The sequence below is a fragment of the Chiloscyllium plagiosum genome, unplaced genomic scaffold (genome assembly GCF_037043375.1).
Source record: "Chiloscyllium plagiosum isolate Xiang-an unplaced genomic scaffold, Cpla_swu_hap1 HiC_scaffold_14, whole genome shotgun sequence".
NCBI lineage: Eukaryota > Metazoa > Chordata > Chondrichthyes > Orectolobiformes > Hemiscylliidae > Chiloscyllium > Chiloscyllium plagiosum.
This window is the reverse complement of record NW_028270152.1, coordinates 22,031,324-22,050,563: the sequence shown is the minus strand read 5'-3', so window position 1 is coordinate 22,050,563 and position 19,240 is coordinate 22,031,324. Positions and strand designations below refer to the sequence as shown.

The 19,240-nt window shown below is 37.9% G+C and overlaps 1 protein-coding gene across 14 annotated transcripts in view; it reads left to right on the top strand.

The window, feature by feature from the left end:
* setd5 (SET domain containing 5) overlaps window positions 1-19,240 on the top strand; it is a 171,302-nt gene that overhangs the window by 139,372 nt on the left and 12,690 nt on the right. For all 14 annotated transcript variants that reach the window (XM_043707775.2, XM_087994145.1, XM_087994139.1 and 11 more), the window contains 4 exons: window positions 4,828-5,382; window positions 10,461-10,786; window positions 11,981-12,156; window positions 17,225-17,334. In XM_043707775.2, coding sequence (XP_043563710.2) covers window positions 4,828-5,382; window positions 10,461-10,786; window positions 11,981-12,156; window positions 17,225-17,334 — 1,167 coding nt within the window. The remainder of the gene's footprint in view (window positions 1-4,827; window positions 5,383-10,460; window positions 10,787-11,980; window positions 12,157-17,224; window positions 17,335-19,240) is intronic.

The following is a 19,240-nucleotide window of genomic DNA, read 5'->3' as shown; positions in this document are numbered from 1 at the left end:
ATCCTATAAATAGTAATAAAATGACATGAGAAGTGTGAAGTTTTCAGGGTCACTCTGAACAACCTCCTTATAAATGGCTTTAAACTAGTCAAGGCAAAGGGGTCTGAAAAATAATGAAGTGAATTCACTCTGGTTAGCAAATGAAGTTTTACAAATTAACAAAGCAAAGAGTACAGAATATTAATTTTAGTAAAATGAGTTTGAATATTAATGTGAACTGACAAGTCGGAGACACATCTAATCAGAGACACCTCAGAGATCAAACCTTCTGCTTGATATTCTCTACGCAGTGCTGTTTGTCCATACTGTTTGCAGTACTCCAATTCTGTAAGCATTAAGCACTCTATTGTTACCTTGTTATTACTGACTGAAACCAGTAATTGTTCACATTACCATTAAAATATATATTAAAAATTACCAAATCAATAACAGAATTGCCATCCATACTGAAATGTTTTGATGTTTTAACGTTTCAGTTAAAAACCTTACTAAATTGCATTTCTATGTTTATCTCCTTCCTTTAGCTTCAACTAATTAGAATATTCCATACACGTTTATATTTTGCAATTTTTAAATAACATTTCTACAATCAGGTTCTCAAGTTAAAAATCTACTAGTCAATTCATGTGATAATAAATCTGGTACTTAATCTTTGATGCACAGACAGATTCTTTGCTCTTGAGATGGGTGTTAGTTGATTAACGTGTTGCTTTGTGAAGAAGAATTGGGTTCTATTTTAAGCTGTCACCTACATTAATAGATTTTTTTTCTGAATGTGAGAAATTGTAACCATTTTGATTGAGCGGCTGATTCAACTGCCTGGCTAACATTTAAAATGTTAACAAGTCACCCTAAGGATGCAGTGCTTATTGCAGACCATTCATTTTCACAGATGAGACACAAGGGGTTTGTCAGAGAAGAACAGCAATAATGAGTATTTTGTTTTAAAATGTAGACTTCTGCAGCCCTATTATTATGAATTGCTACTAGGTATATTTCTGCACGTCAGAAGAAATAGATTTTTTTTGATAACCGGTTAAAATTGGGTCGACAGTTTGACTGGCAGCCATTTTCAGGACCTAAAACTGGTGTTTAGGACAGTACCCACATAATGATAATATATATATATTTTTAAGGTGTTTGTAAATGTCCTAATTTCATTTGATTTATTGATAACTGCCCCGGTTTCTCTTGGCTCTTTGTAGGTGCTGTTATTCACAAAGTCTGTCTCTGCTCGGTTCTGGCCAAAAATGTAAATTAAGGAAAATGGTAGTGATTGACCAGAATAGCAGCACTTTCCCGAAATTGGTTCTTCAATCTGAAAGTAATAAATTGTCCATTGATATGTGAGCCATTTCAGCCCTTAGATGCTGAATGAACAGCAATATTCCTGGGAATTTCGAGTTTGACCAGGAAGTATTCTGTTCTCATGATATATTCCTCAATTGTTTTGAGCCTGAGCATTCTTGACATCTCAACTCCACCAAAGATTTTTTTGTCACAAATGTGTTTTCATTTTATAGTTTCATTTTTAATTTTTCTGCAGCTCTTCGGAGGTACTGCATTGATTGGATTCACATTTTTCAATTTAAAAATGATTTGGTACAAGTTTTTCTTGAGCCTTGTGCTGTGCTGCAGTCTATTTCTATAATACTTTAAAATAAGTTACTTTTTCCCAATTCTTCTGAATTGTTGACAGGAAAACCGGTTGTGGGTATCCTGTTAGCTGGTCACCTTCCCTTTTGGTTTCAAGCTTCTTAAGTGAGTGGTTAAATGCTGATACTTTCAGCAAACCTGATATTTGGCATGCGATCAGAAGACCAAATAACACCTTGTAGAGCATGTAGTCCGGTTTGATAGGTATCATGTTTGTGCCCGAGGCTAGCAATTCCTCAGATTACCTTGTATGTGCAGGAGTTAGTTTTAGCAACTGAGGTTTACTGGACAGTTGCATACGATGTTATTTGAAAGTTTCATTTATCTGAAGTCTGACTTCTGTTGGAAAATTAAGTTAAATCCAGATGAAGCATAAATAATTCTTTTAAGTCCTGGTAGCATATATTAAACACAGGTGTTCATAGTTACTTTTAATATAAAACACTTCTTTTTCCCAATGGATTGATAGTGGCTGCTAGTTAAATCGAAAGGAATTTGATTTGCAGTATGTAGCACTCAATATTTTCCTACATGTTAGCTATGCTTTTATCAGCTGTTAATTTCCCTGTGAGTATTTCAGACATATATTAAAACACAGTTGTGGCCATAGTGTTTAGTTTATTGCAGAAATTATTTTAAAATGGTGTTTTTGTTCTTCTAGGAATTCAGTAGAGCACACAAATTGTGTAACATGATAAGTAGGATGAGATAGTTATTCCAGTCTGAGAAAAATTACAAACAGCTGTGACAAAATTAAAAGTGCAGATTGATCAGAGAGGCATTTCCTGCTAGAAGAATAGACTACACTGTGATAGTTAGAGCATTATGTCCTTTGTGCGTTCAGACTAGTGATCTCCACTCTTGTATTTGGTCTCACGGTTCCTGCTGTTCATAAAGTCAAGCTTGGGTTTGGGAATAGATCAGGTTGAGAATTGGATTGAGAAGCAAATGATTATGTTGTGCGATGAAATGTTTTGTAAAGCATTCAATAGCCTCATTTTAGAACTAGGAACAAAATTTAATTGACTTTGTTCCTTAATGGCAAGAAAAAAATTAGAGAAAGTGATAGCATCTTTAAAGTTAACAATTAAAGTTCTCTTTCTCTGTGGTCCCTAACACTGATACAAAAAATTCCCATTGTGTCATCCTATTGCATATTAAATAATCCATTGCAGCAAATGTACATTGATTATTTTAATAGATGAATTATGAATGAAACGTTGAAACCCCTTGTGCCTGATTCTGTGAAAGGACATGCATTAAAACTGCTATTATACTAACACAATGAAGGTGACTAGCAAAGCAACAAATTATATGCCTTCTGAATAAAGAATGTACTAAGGCAAATGTTGTGTGATGCTTTTTATCATTGCAGCAGTTATAGTGGTAAGATATTGTAGATGTAAAGCTTTTCAGAATATACCTGGACTTCATGGTGAAGGAAGACAAAACAAATAATCTGAGCCTGATGATGGAAGTGGTTGACTGATTTTTTTTTTTACAATACTGCTTCTGTTAGACTCCAGCTATCTAAATTGAAGACTTACAATTTATTACAACACAGAGGCGGTACTGCAACTTACCCACAACATCTGTATCATTGGGTTTGTTTTAATCTCAAAGGTTCTGAATTTTTTCTCAATGCTTAATCAGTTTACGAATATGTTGAAATGAAGTTTCCTTAGTTAAAGTCTTCATTTTTCAGTGAAATTTGACAAGTAAGTGTGATTAAAGGAGGCAAGTGAAAATAATTTTATGTTTATAATGCTTGAGAATTTTTTTTACATATTTTTGGATTTAAGGCCAGTTTACCCTTTCACAATTTTTTCCAAGGCCAGTCAGTAAATCATTAATGATTTAGACAGAAGAGATGATCTTCCTTTTTATAAGAAAATAAGGCAGCAAAAGGTCACTATCTAAACTCACTCTTTTTTGTTAAGTGTGCAATAAAAAATCTTACTGATTCCTTCCAACAATACTCCCTCCCCCAACTCTCTCCACCACTTTTGGAACATAATGGTAGTTTATTATTTGCTCACTACTGTACAGTACCCTGCTGAATCACTTGGCTATGACTGGCGATAATGCTGGTGCACCAGAGATAGAGTCATAGAGAGATATACAGCACGGAAACAGACCCTTCGGTCCACCTCGTCCATGCCGACCAGATATCCCAACCTAATCTAGTCCCATTTGCCAGGACTTGGCCCGTGTCTCTGTAAATCCTTCCTATTCATATACCCATCCAGATGTCTTTTAAATGCTGCAATGGTACCAGCCTCCACCACTTGCTCTGGCAGCTCCTTCCAAATATGCGCCACCCTCTGTGTTAAAAGGTTGCCCCTTAAGGCCCTTTTATATCTTTCCCCTCACCCTAAACTCTTTTTTTGTTTTGATGTTAAACTTAGGAAGTGTTTTTAAAAAAACTTTCCTATTTAGTTTTCAAGAATAACTGTGGAGACCTAAGAAATGAAGTCCCAAAATAAAACATCCATTCTTCCACTTGCTGTTTTGACTTCATTCCATTTGTCAACTCAACTGAGAATTTGTTCAATTCCAGTAGAAGGAATTTCTTCAGGAGAAGTGATTCTTCTGTTCACTTTAGTATCTGTGTATGCACGTTTGAGCAAGTATTAAATAGATGTCAACTAAAGAATAATTTATTCAACAGGCACATTTTAATGAGATCCACATAGAGAGGAGATTAGGTGGAGGATGAAAGTACCTACTCTTTAAGAAGCTAAAACTATGTTTCATACAACATACTCTTTCCTTGTAGAAGTTTAATAAAGATGTTGTGGAGGAATTTGGTAGTAGAATGCCTCTGAACGACATTTGCCTATTTTCAAATTCAATATTTAAATGACCTGAACCTTCTGAGGAATGGGCTGTCATCACTGCATTGTGAATGTAACAGCAGAGAAATGTTCCAAATGAAAATGTGCTCACAACTGTTAGTGGATTATATACACAGGATAAAAATTTAGAATTGATTGAATGTGTTTCTTCATGATCCACTGATTAGAAATATGCTAAACTATGGTGCTGATGTTTAAACAGAAGCAGAGTTCAGTCAACTGCCTTGTGTGAAACAAATGTTCCTTTTCAAACCCCTCATCAGGCTCAAATATTATAGTTGTTACTAATAAATTCCTGCTTCTGTCATTTCAGCCGCCTCTGAGAGCGGATAATGACCAGTCCAGGACTGGCTTCTCAGATCTCTCCCTTCATCCTGACCTGGACACCACGCTCCGGGTTACAGCGGTCACTGATGGGCCATTGACAGACTGTGCTGCTCAGCCTCCTCCTTCTGGATTAACATTTCCCACTGAAACTGAAATTGGGTCGACACCGAGGAATGGTGATGGTCCCTCAGTCCTGAAAAATTCAGAACAAGCCTTCAGGACAGAGTTTAATTTAATATATGCCTGTTCACCATTGAACTCCAATCTCCGCGACCTCACTCCAACACACAGGCTAGAGGGACCATACAGAGGACTGGAGAACAGAGCCAATTACATCAGTGATAGGAAGTCTTCACAGCCCGAGCGAGGGTTTGGAGAAACTGTGTATATGAGTCCATCCGGGGATTCTTGCTTTAACAGGCAAAGCCAAGGACTTTTATCTGAGACAATGCAAGGAGCTATGTCCCCTCAAGCAGACCGGCAGCCCCTGTATTTTGAAGGAAATGCACAGATGCAGCAAAACCCACCTCAGAAGAAAAAGGCAAGTATTCAAAATCATTGTATCTGTTGATTATTTGCAGCTCACATTTCACTTTAGGGGTGGTATTTTTGAATTCTTCACAGTAGCTATTTCAAGATTGGATTTGAGAGGCTGTAATGTATCTAAGGGTTAAAAAGTGCAAATTGAAAAGTATTGTGCAGATGTAAAAACCTTTTTGATAAGCCCAAAGATTGTGGGAAAGAGACTGAACGAAAGAGGCACTAAGAAAGCACAAGTGAATTAAAGTTAGAAATGTTGGTCCAAACATTTTCTTCTGCTTCTGTAGCCATGATATCCCTTCTATTTTACTGAAATGTGTGAAAAATCATACCTTGGCAAGCTGTATCAAAACTCCAACTTTGGTTTTAATGTTGTCACAAAAGGGAGGAACATTTATTTTGTATGGAAAAAATAAGAGAGTAATCATCAAACTACATTTTGATAAACATTTTAGAGAGAAGCTAACAGATGTGGGGCAGAGTGATTCCTTGTACAGTGGCGGATGCTTAAAAATGCATAAAAGATTTGCAATGCTACCATTCTTTCAGTAAAGCTAAAATATTTTGTGAACCACAAGATATTTGCTGTCATACATCACAGCAAGTGGAGATATTACTAAAGCACGCCAGTGTTGCACTCATCATCAAGAAATGAACATGTTCTCAGCTCACTGGACAAATCTGGGATATAGCAGCTTGATGTATATGAGACAAATCCTCTTATTCTTGAGTCTTAAAATTTGATTGTGGGGTAAGAAACAAAATGTGTAACCTAGTAGTTTATTGCATTGTAAATGCTAAATGATTTTAATCCTTCTTCAATAATAGTTTGATTTCCAGAAATGATACTGCAAATATGCTAACTGCCAACTAAAGGCATCTACTAACATGATTTGAACGAATAAACATTTGTCAACGTTTGAATAAGCATTTGCATTGGATTCAAGTGTCTCAAAGTAATTTTGTCAGACCTAAGTCATTTCTCCTGTTTCATTACCACCTCCTTTCACCTTTCCAGTCTCTCCGCATGCAAATTGGTGGGAAGGCCAGACAGCCTAATATTCATGATGTCTGGAGCATAGAACATACAACATAGAAAAGTACAACACAGAACAGGCCCTTTGGCCCACGATGTTGTGCCGAGGTTTAATCCTAGTGTAAAATATAATAACCTACGCACTCCTCAACTCCTGTCCATGTGCCTGTCCAGCAGTTGCTTAAATGACTCTGCTTCCACCACCACCGCCGGCAATGCATTCCATGCATTCACAACTCTCTGCATAAAGAACCTACCTCTGACGTCTCCTCTATACCTTTCCCCTAATATCTTTAAACTATGACCCCCACGTACCCGTCAATCCTGCCCTGGGAAAGAGTCTCTGACTATTGACTCTATCTATTCCACTCATTATCTTGTACACCTCGATCAGGTCTCCTCTTTTCCTCCTTCTCTCCAGAGAGAAAAGTCTGAGCTTTTTCAACCTTTCTTCATAAGACAAGCCCTCCAGTCCAGGCAGCATCTTAGGTAGAATCTTAAAAGAAGTGGCTAATAAGATATTTGACATATTGGTTTTAATGGTCCAAAACTCTCTCGATTCAAACAAGGTTCCATTAGATTGGAAAAATAGCAAATGTCTCCTTTTATTCAAAAAGGCAGAGAGATGGAAAGCAGGGAACCCAAGTTCAGACAGCTTAACATCTATCATAGGGAAGGTGTTAACAGCTATTATTATACACTATAAAGCTGGAGGACTTGAAAAATTTCAAGGTAAAGAAGCAGAGTCAGTGTTGTTTTATAAAAGGGAAAACATTAAATTCCAATAAATTGGCTAAGTACGTTCAGTGGTGGTAGAAGGACAGGGTATGCTATGTGATGTAAGAATAAACAATAATTCATGGTAATAAGTCAGTGGGTTATCCTGAAATAAGAATATAATACATTTACAAGTATAAAACATAATTAAAAATGATGCTGTCACAAATGTTGTGCACTTTCCCAAGAATGAAGAATTCTCTTTGTATTTTACAGCATTTGAGTACTTAATTTGAGAAAGGAGCTATTACTGGTAAATGCTGTGATCTTAAAAACATGATGAAGTCTGTACAGTCATCTATTCATTTAACAGGAACTACTTGCCATTCCAGTGGCTGAAAGACTATTCTGAATGCGCCCTGTAAAGCAGAAGAGAGGAATGTGGAATGCTTCTTGAACTGAACCCTTCCCTGGCCACACGAAATGAATATGTTGTTGGTGCTGATTTTGGCTCTTTCGTGGAGAGGAAATTGTCAGGCTTCATAAAATTTAGAACTCCTTTCTGACCAAACAGCCCAAATAGTGCTTTGTATCACCAATTGGAAATAACCCAAATTCTACTTTAAAACATCTTATAAGTAAGGCTGTATTTATATGCTTGCCTGTGCCAGGCTTGCCTGCTGGGCCTATTTCCAGCTAACAACAACAGAAATTGCTGGAAAAATGTAGCAGGTCTGACTGCATCTGTGGAGAGAAAGCAGAGTTAATGTTTGGTGTCCTGTGACCCTTCTTCAGAACAGATGGTGCTGGACCTGCTGAATGTTTCCAGCAATTTCTGTTTTTGTTCTGATTTCCAGCATCCACAGTTCTCAGGTTTTTCTATTTCCAGCTAAACTTGGCCATCAGACAAGAAATACACATAGACTGGAAAAGGTATAATAAAGAGCAACAAAATATGCTGCAAACACTGAAAGAAGGCTAATTTGAACTTTGTGGTATGGCAGCAAGATACTGAGGAAGGGATGTGGGGAGAGTCATAGAACGTTTTTAACATATGGTAAATATTTAATGATACAGATGTATATTTACAGTGCATTTCAATGAGTAAATAGCACTCAGATATTTGAAAATTCATAATCAGATTCAAGGAGAACTTGCTTGTTGTGGAAGCAGTAGGACTATTGGTTATCACCTTTGTGATAATTTCTCTGATTCCATGGTAGAACGTAGAACACAGAACAATGCAGTACAGGAGCAAGCCCTTTGGCCCACTAAGTCTGCGCTACTGACGGTGCAAGTCTAAACTAATCCCAACTTCCTGCACATGGCCCATATCCCACAATTCCCTGCCGGTTCATGTGTCTGTCTAAATGCCTATTTAACTTTGTTATCATATCTGCTTCTGCGATCTCCCCGGCAGCACATTCCAGGTACCTTGCACATCTCCTTTTTCCTCTCACTTTAAACCTGTAGGATAAGTCTTTCTTCATTTCCATGTTCACAGCATAAATATGACAATAATTACATGATAATTTGGAGAATTCATGGATGAACGCTTAGTATTTTGTAAACAGTTGAAACTGTAATTGTAAACAATGAAAATATGAGATTGGTTTTACATCACTCAGCATAAATGGAATTTCTTTTGCATCCAAATACTGAATGGCTACAAGTGATCATTTCTTAATCTAATACTTACTACCCACTGGGGAAATATTCACACAGACAATTTTCCACAAATTTTGGTAATATTTGAAAAATTTGATAAGCTATTTTTAAAAATCGCAAGTGTGAAACCTTTTATCATCATCTATTAAGATGCAACTATGTTGAATTATTTTTTATCATTTATAAGTAACTCAAAATGAACACTGTTTCTCTAGATTTAAACTAATACAAAAACAGAAAAAATATATAATGATAGAGAAAATAGTAAACACCTAGTTCAACGGGTAACAAAGGCATTAAATATCAGCATATGCTCACTGTTTCTTGTGCTAATTTTCCAATTTCATAGCATTCACTATACAAGGTAAAGCAAGAACATTGTTGATATTAACTACTTAAAAAGTCTTTTTTTTTTAAATGGACCTGGTAAGCTACTGTATTCTTCCAAGTAAAGTAAAAGAAACATAAATATTGAGGTTCAAAATTTAGTTCTACACGTTTAAGGGGATGTTGCGATATTAGAGAGAGGAGCGTTAATGAAGTAATCTTTTATTGCCCTGGCTTTTTGATGTTTTTGTAGCCATTGGCTACTGGCCATTGCCAGTGCTACTAATGACATTGTATTAGCTAATGTACACGAGTGGTCTGACATGACAGCCATTGAGTTTTTTTTTCATTTCTGCAGGGTAAGTATTTGACAATCTAGATTGAAATCAGTAATTTAACCTTGTTAAAAAGTTGGAACTTGCTTAAATTGGTTCAGCTTAGGCTGGAGGAAATCATACTTTTAAAGATGCTGTGGCTTTTGTGGTAAGCACAAGGAAAGTGGATTTATGTTACAATGGCATCTTCTAGCTTGTCATAGAATTGTATCAAATTGTTTCAGGTTTGAAATATTGAAGTGCAGAAACTGTTATGCTTTCAAGTGGGGCAAGATCTTGAAAACAGATGTACAACCAACTGTTACTGTTGGTAGTGTTTGAAAGAGGGATGTTGGGGAAGATACCTCTGAATAGTGCCATTTGAATCTTCATCGTACCTTTAGCATCAACATGAACAGCTGGAACCTTGATTTAAAAGTTCACCTAATTATATCATCTCCAGCAATGCTCCAGTATGTTGGCACTGTACTAAACTGTTAGCTTTGATTATTCCTGGAATGGGGCTTGAAATTCTCAGTACTACTACATAGCCTTCTGATTGAAAAATGAGTTCTCCTGCTTCAGCCATGATGAATAATGATCCTGATGCTTTACTGGTACTAGGAAAAAGTTAAAAATAGATGCAACACCAAGTTATAGTCCAACAGGTTTATTTGGAAGCCCAAGCTTTCGGAGTGCTGCTCCTTTATCAGGTAGTTAGCTGCCTGACAAAGAAGCAGTGCTGCAAAAGCCTGTACTTCCAAATAAACCTGTTGGACTATAACCTGGTGTTGTGTGATTTTTAACTTTGTCCACCCAAGTCCAAAACTGGCATCTCCATATCATGGTATTAGAAATGTATTATTTCCCAGACAGTTAAGATGTTACTCCACAGGTGGCTGAGATGTACTTTGCGGTCCAAATAAACCAATTTCCCCTGCCTGAAGATATTTTATATAATTTTCTGTGGGAGTAGAGGAAAAGATTCTTCGGTCTCATTTTGTTTTTCTTTTCAAGGTATCGTTGCTAGAATATCGAAAACGACAGCAGGAGGCAAGGGAAAGTAAATCAGACAGCCTAAGTTCAGACCCTTCCAAGATGTCCAGCACTGTAGGCACACCAACAAGACGAAGTAGTGATGGTTCTTCTGCACAAACAGCAGCCAATAGTGACTCCAATGCTGTGTCTCGGTCATCACATATATCGTCATCACCTCCAAGTGGTTTTTCATCACCTGTGCACCCCTCAATGCCTCAGATTGAAGAGGTCAGCCCAACAGATTCTGGTAGTGGCAAGAATACAGCAGCCAGCAGCAAAAACCGGGACAACATGAGCACAAGGTGGTGAGTACATTTGTTAACTGATGCGAGTGTTGTTGCCTTAGAAGTGCAGTGTAGATTACCCAGAATGATAATTGGGCTGTGAAAGGTGCAAGGTAAAAGTTGCATAAACTCGGGTTGTATTAGCTGGCATTTAGAAAATTCAGGGCTAGTTAGATTGAAGTTTTGAGGATATTAAGGGAACAAGTAGAATAGGTAGAAAAACTAATCTATTTAAGGAATAAGATGACACAGGGTCATTCATTAAGATTAAAGCCAGACGTTTCAGGAACTAAATTAGAAAGTATCTTTCCAACATGGCAGAACTTTGGAATTGCAATTGATGCTAAATTAATTAATTTTAAATTTGGGATTGGTAGATTTTTGGTAACGAAAAGTATTTGTGGATATAAGTCAAAAGAAAGCATATGGAATTGAATTATAGATCAATCATGATTTCGTTGAATGTCAGAAGGGATTGGAGGGGCTTATTCTTTGTTTGTACGCTCTTAAAATAAGTTTAATATAATGTTAAATATATGTTGTGTAAAAAAGAGCCAGTAATGTAATTGCTTTAGTCAATGTTTTCATTGCAAATGCTGTCACTAGCATAGCTGGGAATTCGTTCTCAGTGTCCCTCAGCAATGGGTGTCCATGTATGTGCTTTAAGAGACTGTTGACTCCTTATCCTAGAGTAATTTTCTTCCACTCCTGAGGTACTGTAACATTTTATTTATATCTGTACATTATGGATTATGAAATATCCTCTCTAGTGTCTTATCTAGGACCTCTCTGTTCGCATACTTCATTCTAGTCTGATGTCTTCTTTCAATCTGGCCTGCAGCTGTTAGAGTAACGTCATTGGTTATGTCATCATTACTTGCATACTTAATTATACATTTCCAGATGCTCATTACCCATTAGTCATTTCATTTGTGGAATATCATGCTTCATAGTCATGAACTGTACAGTTCATCTCTAACGAGGTTGATTTGATTAAGTAGATTAGCATTGTCAATTCAGTGAAGGTGTGGAATCAAAGTATTCTTTTCTTCCTATGCTCTGAGTCACCCCTTCCAAGGATGCGAGGATAATCACTACAACATGCATAAATACTTCTGGCAAAGGAAAAGGATTTTCAAGCAGCATTCAGGAAAATAAAGGTTATCTGGAAAAAAAAGCAAATTTTGAATGGAGTTTTTCTTTTTTATGTTTCAGGATGGTTCCTACCTCAGTAGAGCGATTGCGAGAGAACCCGGGCATGTTGGAACGTGTTCTGAGGAGAGTGGAAATTGGAAGTATGAAGCGATCTGGAGACGATAGAAGTACGTTGGATCGTGTTCTACGGAGGATAGAGACTGGTACAGTGGACTCTTGCAGGGAGAAAGATGCAGGTGTGAAATTACTAATGATTCAACTTCATGTTCTGAAATTCCAATATTTACTTTGCTTTGATGTTGAAACTTATTCTACTCCAGTGTTCAAGCTACACTTTTTAATTGTGTATTTGAATATTTTATAGAATCATAAAATCCGTATGGTATGAAAGCAAGCCATTCGGCCCATCGAGTCCACACCGACCTTCCGAAGAGCATCCCACCCAGCTCCTAAGCCTGTCCCTGTAACCCTGCATTTACTATGACTAATCCACCTAGCCTGCACATCCTTAGACACTGGGCAATTTTGCACAGTCAATCCATCTAACCTGCACATCTTTAGACTGTGGGGGGAAACTGGAGCACCAGAAGGAAACCCATGCCAACTTAGGGAGAATGTGCAAACTCCACACCAACAGTTGTCTGAGGGTGGAAACGAACCCAGGTTCCTGGTGCTGTGAGGCAGCAGTGCTAATCTCTGAGCCACTGTGTTGCTCCTAAGTCACTGCTAAGTTATAGGTTTTTTTCCTTCAAAAACTTCATACAAATAATCTCAGTATTATCCTTGACATTCATACACTCATCCATATGTATGTACATATGATCATATGAATTAGGGCAGACGTAGGCCATTTGGCCATTCAAACCATTCAGTATGGTCTCTACCCCCAGTAACTGTTGACTTCCTTGCCTAATAAGAATCTATCTATCTATACCTTAAAATTATTCAGTGACTCTGCTCCCTGAGGCAGAGTTCCGAGGTAGCAAATCTTTTGAAAGGAAAAAAATTCCCCTTATTTCTGTCCTACAGGGCAACCCCTAATTTTAAAATTGTGCCTCCTGTTCTGGACTTAGCCGTAAGAACAAACAATCTTTCCATGACCATTTTGTTAACACACTCACTCTACTAAACTCCAATGGAAATAAGTGTGACCTATTCAATCTTTCTTTAGAAGATGACCCACTCATTCTAGGTATCAAGTAGCTAGTATCCTCCTCTGAACTGCCTCCAATGCATTTACAGCACTCCTAAGTAAGGAAACCAAAATTGCACATAATGTTTGAGATATGATCTCACCATTGTCCTGTGTAACAGAAGCACAACACCTTTACTTTTATGTTCAATTTCTTATAATAAGCGCTAGCTTTTTGATTAGCTTTACATTAGCTTTAGCTTTCTGATTATATGTATACTATACCTAGTGACTCATGGACAAGAACACCTAGATCTTTCTGCACCACAGATTTCTGCAGTTAAGTAATACTCTGCTCTTTTTATTCTTTCTGCCAAAGTGAATTACACTTTCTGACGTTATACTCCATCTGCTAGACCTTTGCCCATCTAGTTAACCTTTACATCTCAACACTTTGTATCCTTGTTACATCATCTTCATAACATAATTTCTTACATATCTTTGTGCCATCTGAAAAATTAGCCACTCTGCGATGAAGCCCTTTATCTAAATCATTGATATAAATTGAAGAAAATGTGAATCCAGCACAGACCACTGCAGAACCCTGTTTGCCGCGTGGTGTCAGTCTGAAGAAGGCCCATTTATGCATGCTGTGTTTTCTGCCTGCCAGCCAGCCAATCTTCTGTTACCCACATGCCATGAACACCCTCAAAACCTAATAAGAATACCATGCATTGTGGATAAAGGGCAGCCCATTGATATATCGTCCTTGGACGATATGAAGTGATATGAAGACACTTGACAAGATTCCAACCTTTTATGTGGAATCTTGTCAAGTGTCTTCAAGAATTCCAAGGACGATATATCAATGGGCTGCCCTTTATCCACAATGCATGGTATTCTTATTAGGTTTTGTTTTACAGGCCAATATTTAGTTTCTGAAAGCTCAGGGATATTATGAGCTGAAGTTATATAATTTGGCTGAGATAGATCGATTCTTGTGCACTTTGACTGAGTTAGAGAACTTATTGATCTCCAAGATGACGGGAAAAGGCTAGAAACGTAGGTGTGAGGAATCAGCCATAATCCTATTGAATGGCAGAGCAGGCTTGAAATGCCAAATCGCCTACTTTTGATCTTATTTCTTATGGTCATATGTATGAGTCTGAAGGTGATGTCCCTCATGCCCCTATTCATAATGACAGTAGAAATCAGTATTACCATAGTGCCCAAAGAACTGCACAAGAAAGCATGTACTGAGAATACCATAAGATGCAGGAGCAGAATTAGGTAATTTGGCTTATCAAGTTTGCTCTGCCATTAAAACACTGCTAATTTACTTCTCAACTCTGTTCTTCTGCCTTCTCCCTGTAACCCTTGATCCCCTTATCAAGAACCTATCTATATCTTATCTTAAATGCACTCGATGATTTGGCTCCACAGCCTTGTATGGCAATGAGTTCTATGTCTGATTGAAGAAATTCCTCCTCATCTAAGTTCTAACGGGTCATCCTTTCATTCAGAGGCTGTGCCCATAGGTCCTAATTTTTACTACTAATGGAAATACCCTTCCCATGTTCACTCTATCCTGGCCTCTTAGTATTCTGTACGTTTCAGTGAGATTCCCCCCCCTTCATCCTTCTAAACTCCAAGTGCTGACCTAGAGTCCTCAACATTAGAGTGTGGGCGCATTTTGGAAGTAGTGATAGTGATATGACAAGGTTCAATATTGGTGGGTCCTTCACAGAATGAATTAGAAGTTGGCTAAAAGATAGGAAACAGAGGATAGATATAACTGGCCGTTTCTCAGATTGGAGACAAGTTGTAAGTGATATTTGAGGTCAGTGTTGGGATCTTTGCTTTTTCTGATATATAAAAGATTTGGAGATAAGTGTTGAGGTAAAAATCTCTACATTTGATGAGATAACACAGCCAGTGAATGAGGGTAGTAGATGTTGTACATTTGGACTCTCAGAAAGCATTTGATACAGAGCTACGTGGCAGGTTGGTTAGCAAAGTAGAAATATTTGGGATTGATGGTTCCTTCACAACATGGATTAGAAGTTGACTACAGAGGGTCAATATAGCTGGGCATTTCTTAGATTGCCTTCATTGCTCAGTGCTTTGAGTATCGGAGTTGGGAAGTCATGTTGAGGTTGTACAGGACATTGATATGAGACCTCTTCTGGAGTACTGTGTCAAGTTCTGGTTGCCCAAATATAGGAAGGATATTATCAAGTTGTAAAGGGATCAAAAGAAATTTATCAGGATTTGCCAGGTATGGAAGGTTTGAGTTATAAAGAAAGGCTGAGACTTCTTTCACAGGAACATAGGAGGTTGAGAGGTGAACTGATAGCAGTTTATAAAATAATGAAAGGTATATAGGTAGAGTTAATGGTAGTTGTCCTTTCCCTTGGATGGGAGATTTCAAGACGGGGGGGCACATATTTAAAGTGAGAAGAGAGTGATTTTTAAAAAAAAAAGAGGCAAATGTTTTGCACAGAGGGCGGTTCGCATGTGGAATGAACTTCCTGAGGAAGTGGTGGATGTGGGTACAATTACAACGTTTAAAAGACATTTGGATAGATACTTGAAAGAGAAAAGTTTGGAGGGATATGGGCCAGGAACAGGCAGTGGGGCTAGTTTAGATTGGGATGATGTTTGGCATGGACTGGTTGGACCGAAGGGTCTGTTTCCATGCTGTATGACTCTATGACTATGGAGACAAGTTTAAGCGGTATTCAGGATCAGTGTTGGGATCTTTGCTTTTTTTTTGATATAGAAACGATTTGGAGACATGTTGAGGACAAAAATCTCTAAATTTGCAGATGATAATAAGCTAGAGGGAATAGTGAATTGTGAGGATGTTGCTGAATGACTTCAGTGGGACCTTGATGAGTTGGCCAAATGGACAGGCACCTGGCAGATGAATTCCAATGCAGAGAAGTATGAGTTAATGCATTTTGGTAGAAGAAGCTCTGAGAAATACAAGCTCAATGGAATAACAATGAAGGAAATATAGAAGCAGAGGGACCTTAGGATTCAAGTCATAATTCTCTGAAAGTTGCCGGGCAAGTTGAAGCAGTTGATAAGAAGGCTTATAGGATCCTTGGGTAAGCAAGGAAATGATGCTACACCTCTCCAAATCATTGGTCAGACCACATTTGGAATATTGTGTTCAGTTCTGGCAACGTATTTAAGAAGGATGTTAAAGCCTGGAGACAGTGCAGAGATGTTTTACAAAAATGATGCTCAGAGTGAGGAATTTCAAATACCAGGAGAGATTAGAGGAATTAGGCTTATTCTCCCTGTAGCAGAGAAGATTAAGAGGTGACTGTCTTGTGGTGTTCAAAGTTATGACCAGTCTTGACAAGGTAAAGAAAGGTATTCTGTTTCTATTAGTCGGTGTATCAGTAACAAGGGGTCACAATTTCAAGATTGCCAGCAAGAGAGCTAGAAGTGTGATGAGGAGAAATTTCTTCACCAAGTTATTTGGGCTTGGAATGTGCTGCCTGGCAGAATGATGGAGGCAGATTCCATAGGAGGTTTTATATGAGAGCTCGATAAATATTGGAAAGTGATAAATTTAGATGGCTACGAAAGTATGTCTGAAGAGTGGGACTAGTCAGGTGGTTCCTTTTACAGAAACAATAGGTTGACTGGCTTCCTGATTGTGAATGATAAGCCTTTCAATCCACGGTCATTCTTGTAAGCCTCCTCTGGATCCCCTCCAAGGCTAGCCTGTACTTCCTTAGATATGGAACCCAAAACTGCTCTCAATAGCCCAAGTGTGGTCTGACCAGAGTCTCGTACAGCCTCAGTAGTACATTCCCGCTCTTGCATTCTAGCCCCCTCAAAATTAATGCTAACATTGCATTTGCCTTTGTAACCTCCAAATGAACCTGCATGTAAACCTTAAGAGAATCCTGAACTAGGACTGCCAAGTCCCTTTGTGCTTCAGATTTCCAAAACCTTTCCCCAGTTAGAAAATAGTCTATGCCTTTTCTTCCTGTCAAAGTGCATAAACCCACGCTTTCTCTTTTGTAATATACTTAGCTATGGATGAAATTAGATATTAACCTGCATATTTTCTGTTGGAAAAAAAATAGCAGAATTGTAGTCCCTTTCTTTTCACAATAAATGTTACATTTCTGGTGTTGTTGCCATTTCAGATTCCACAAATGGTGATGGACAGGAGACACATGGCCCAGCACGCACCAAGATTTCTCCAATTCATAGTCCCCAGAGATATGGTCACAGTCCTTCTAGATATAATCATCAGGTAAATAAGTCTTTCAATACTCAGCCAATTCTTATAAATTGTTTCATTGAAACAGAGGTTGTCAGAGCAGAAGGAGGCTTTTCAGTCTATTTTGTCTGTGCTGGTCCATCCCACTGTTCTGTTCCTTTCCGATGTTCCTCTACCCTCTGCTTCAAATATTTAGATTGTCTTCAGGTTGGTGTCTAAAAAGGCTGCTATTGTCCTGATTAAACTTCCCATCATTACGATTTTCCTATTCTTATGATATTGTGTGTCTCAGGTTCCCTGTTTCCCAGTATTGATCAAGATTACAGTCTGCTGAGTCTAACTATAAAATGGTTATTCACCTTATACAGATGCAGGGGAGCCTTCTTATTTCTGTACAATTTCAGTAGTTTGGGGCTTCCCACATGTGTAACTTGTATCTCCCTCTGCTGACCTTGCAATGACTCATTATTTCTCTTTGTACTTGACTCTTTGCTAAATACAGTTGGCAGACTATGATCCAAAAATGTTTCTTAATTATTGCTGTAGAGTCTGCTAGCTGTTCTCCAAGCGTATGTTCTCTGTAGCAGACTCACTTTCCTGAAGCTTGCGTATGTGTTCCCTTAGACATGCTGAGGCCTGGTTTACTTGGCCCTTGGTGATGGTATTCATTGCTGACCCAAAGAAAGCTGCCCACAATGCCCCATTGAATCTTGTAACATTAATTTCCCTCTTTCTCACATTAGTGTTGCATTCTCACCAAATCAGCAACAGTGATGGCATCAAATAAGATAGGCGACCCTGGAAATAAAAGATACTGAAATTATTGGGCTTTTTTTTTGTTCACGTGATATTGGTGAAACCAACTTGGTGAAACCAACTTGGCCAACATTTGTTACCCATCTCTAATTGCCCAGAGACCATGTACAAATGGCAGATTTCCTTACCTAAAGGAGTGAACCAGTTAGGTTTTTACCACACCCAGCAATGGCTACGTGATTATCATTAAGCTAGATCCTTCTTTCCAATTTGTTTTTAATGGAATTCAAATGTCACCATTAGCTAAAATGGTATTTAAACCCATGTTCCCAGATCATTAGCCTGATGCTCTGGATTACTAGTCCAGTGACATTGCCACTACATCACCACCTCCTGGGATTACAGTAAAAGTTAAAGAATAAATTTCAATCAAGTTTTAGAACAATGTCAAAAAGAATTAATTGAGAAATTTGACATTCGTAAGCAAGCTAGTTTTTCAAGGGCAGTGGCACCTTTCATCAGCATTTATGAGCTTTGTCCACTGTTTAAAAACCCAGGTACACTTTTACCATCAAAATGTAGTTCTTCAAAGCTTGTTTCAAATCATGTAAAAGGACGAATTATTGTCAATTCAGTGAAGCCTACTTCATTGCTTTGGGGGAGAGAGTGGCTTCAGTCACTTTGAGGATGAGTAGGAGCTTTGACAGCAGCTTTGAATTTTAGCTGCACTTGATGTACAAACACCAGACGTTTTGCCATGGTTGCTGCCACAAAGTACAACCCTGAGGATCTATGATAATCCATGTAATTTACTCCACACTGATCATCATGATTTTATTTACAATTACTACACTCTTTATTTAGCTAATTAAGACTTTGGTAGCATTTGCTGAAACTCCCATTTTCAAACCATTCTTGCAAGAGTCAAAGTTTGCTTACTCAATTAAATATGTGTTTCAGTTGGCCTTAAAGCTTCAGAGTCTCGACCAAATGTTTCTTTCGTACCAGTTTTAGATAGCACACTCCCTTAAAGATCATACTTTTAGCAAAGTTTAACTTTCTATCTTTGCCATCTTCAAGTTTTTCCTGAGTCCACAAATTGGCATGTAAGTTATTACATGATTTAGTCTCATTCGCAATTGATGAGAACAAGGGGAGACTGTATGTCTCATTAAGCTTACTC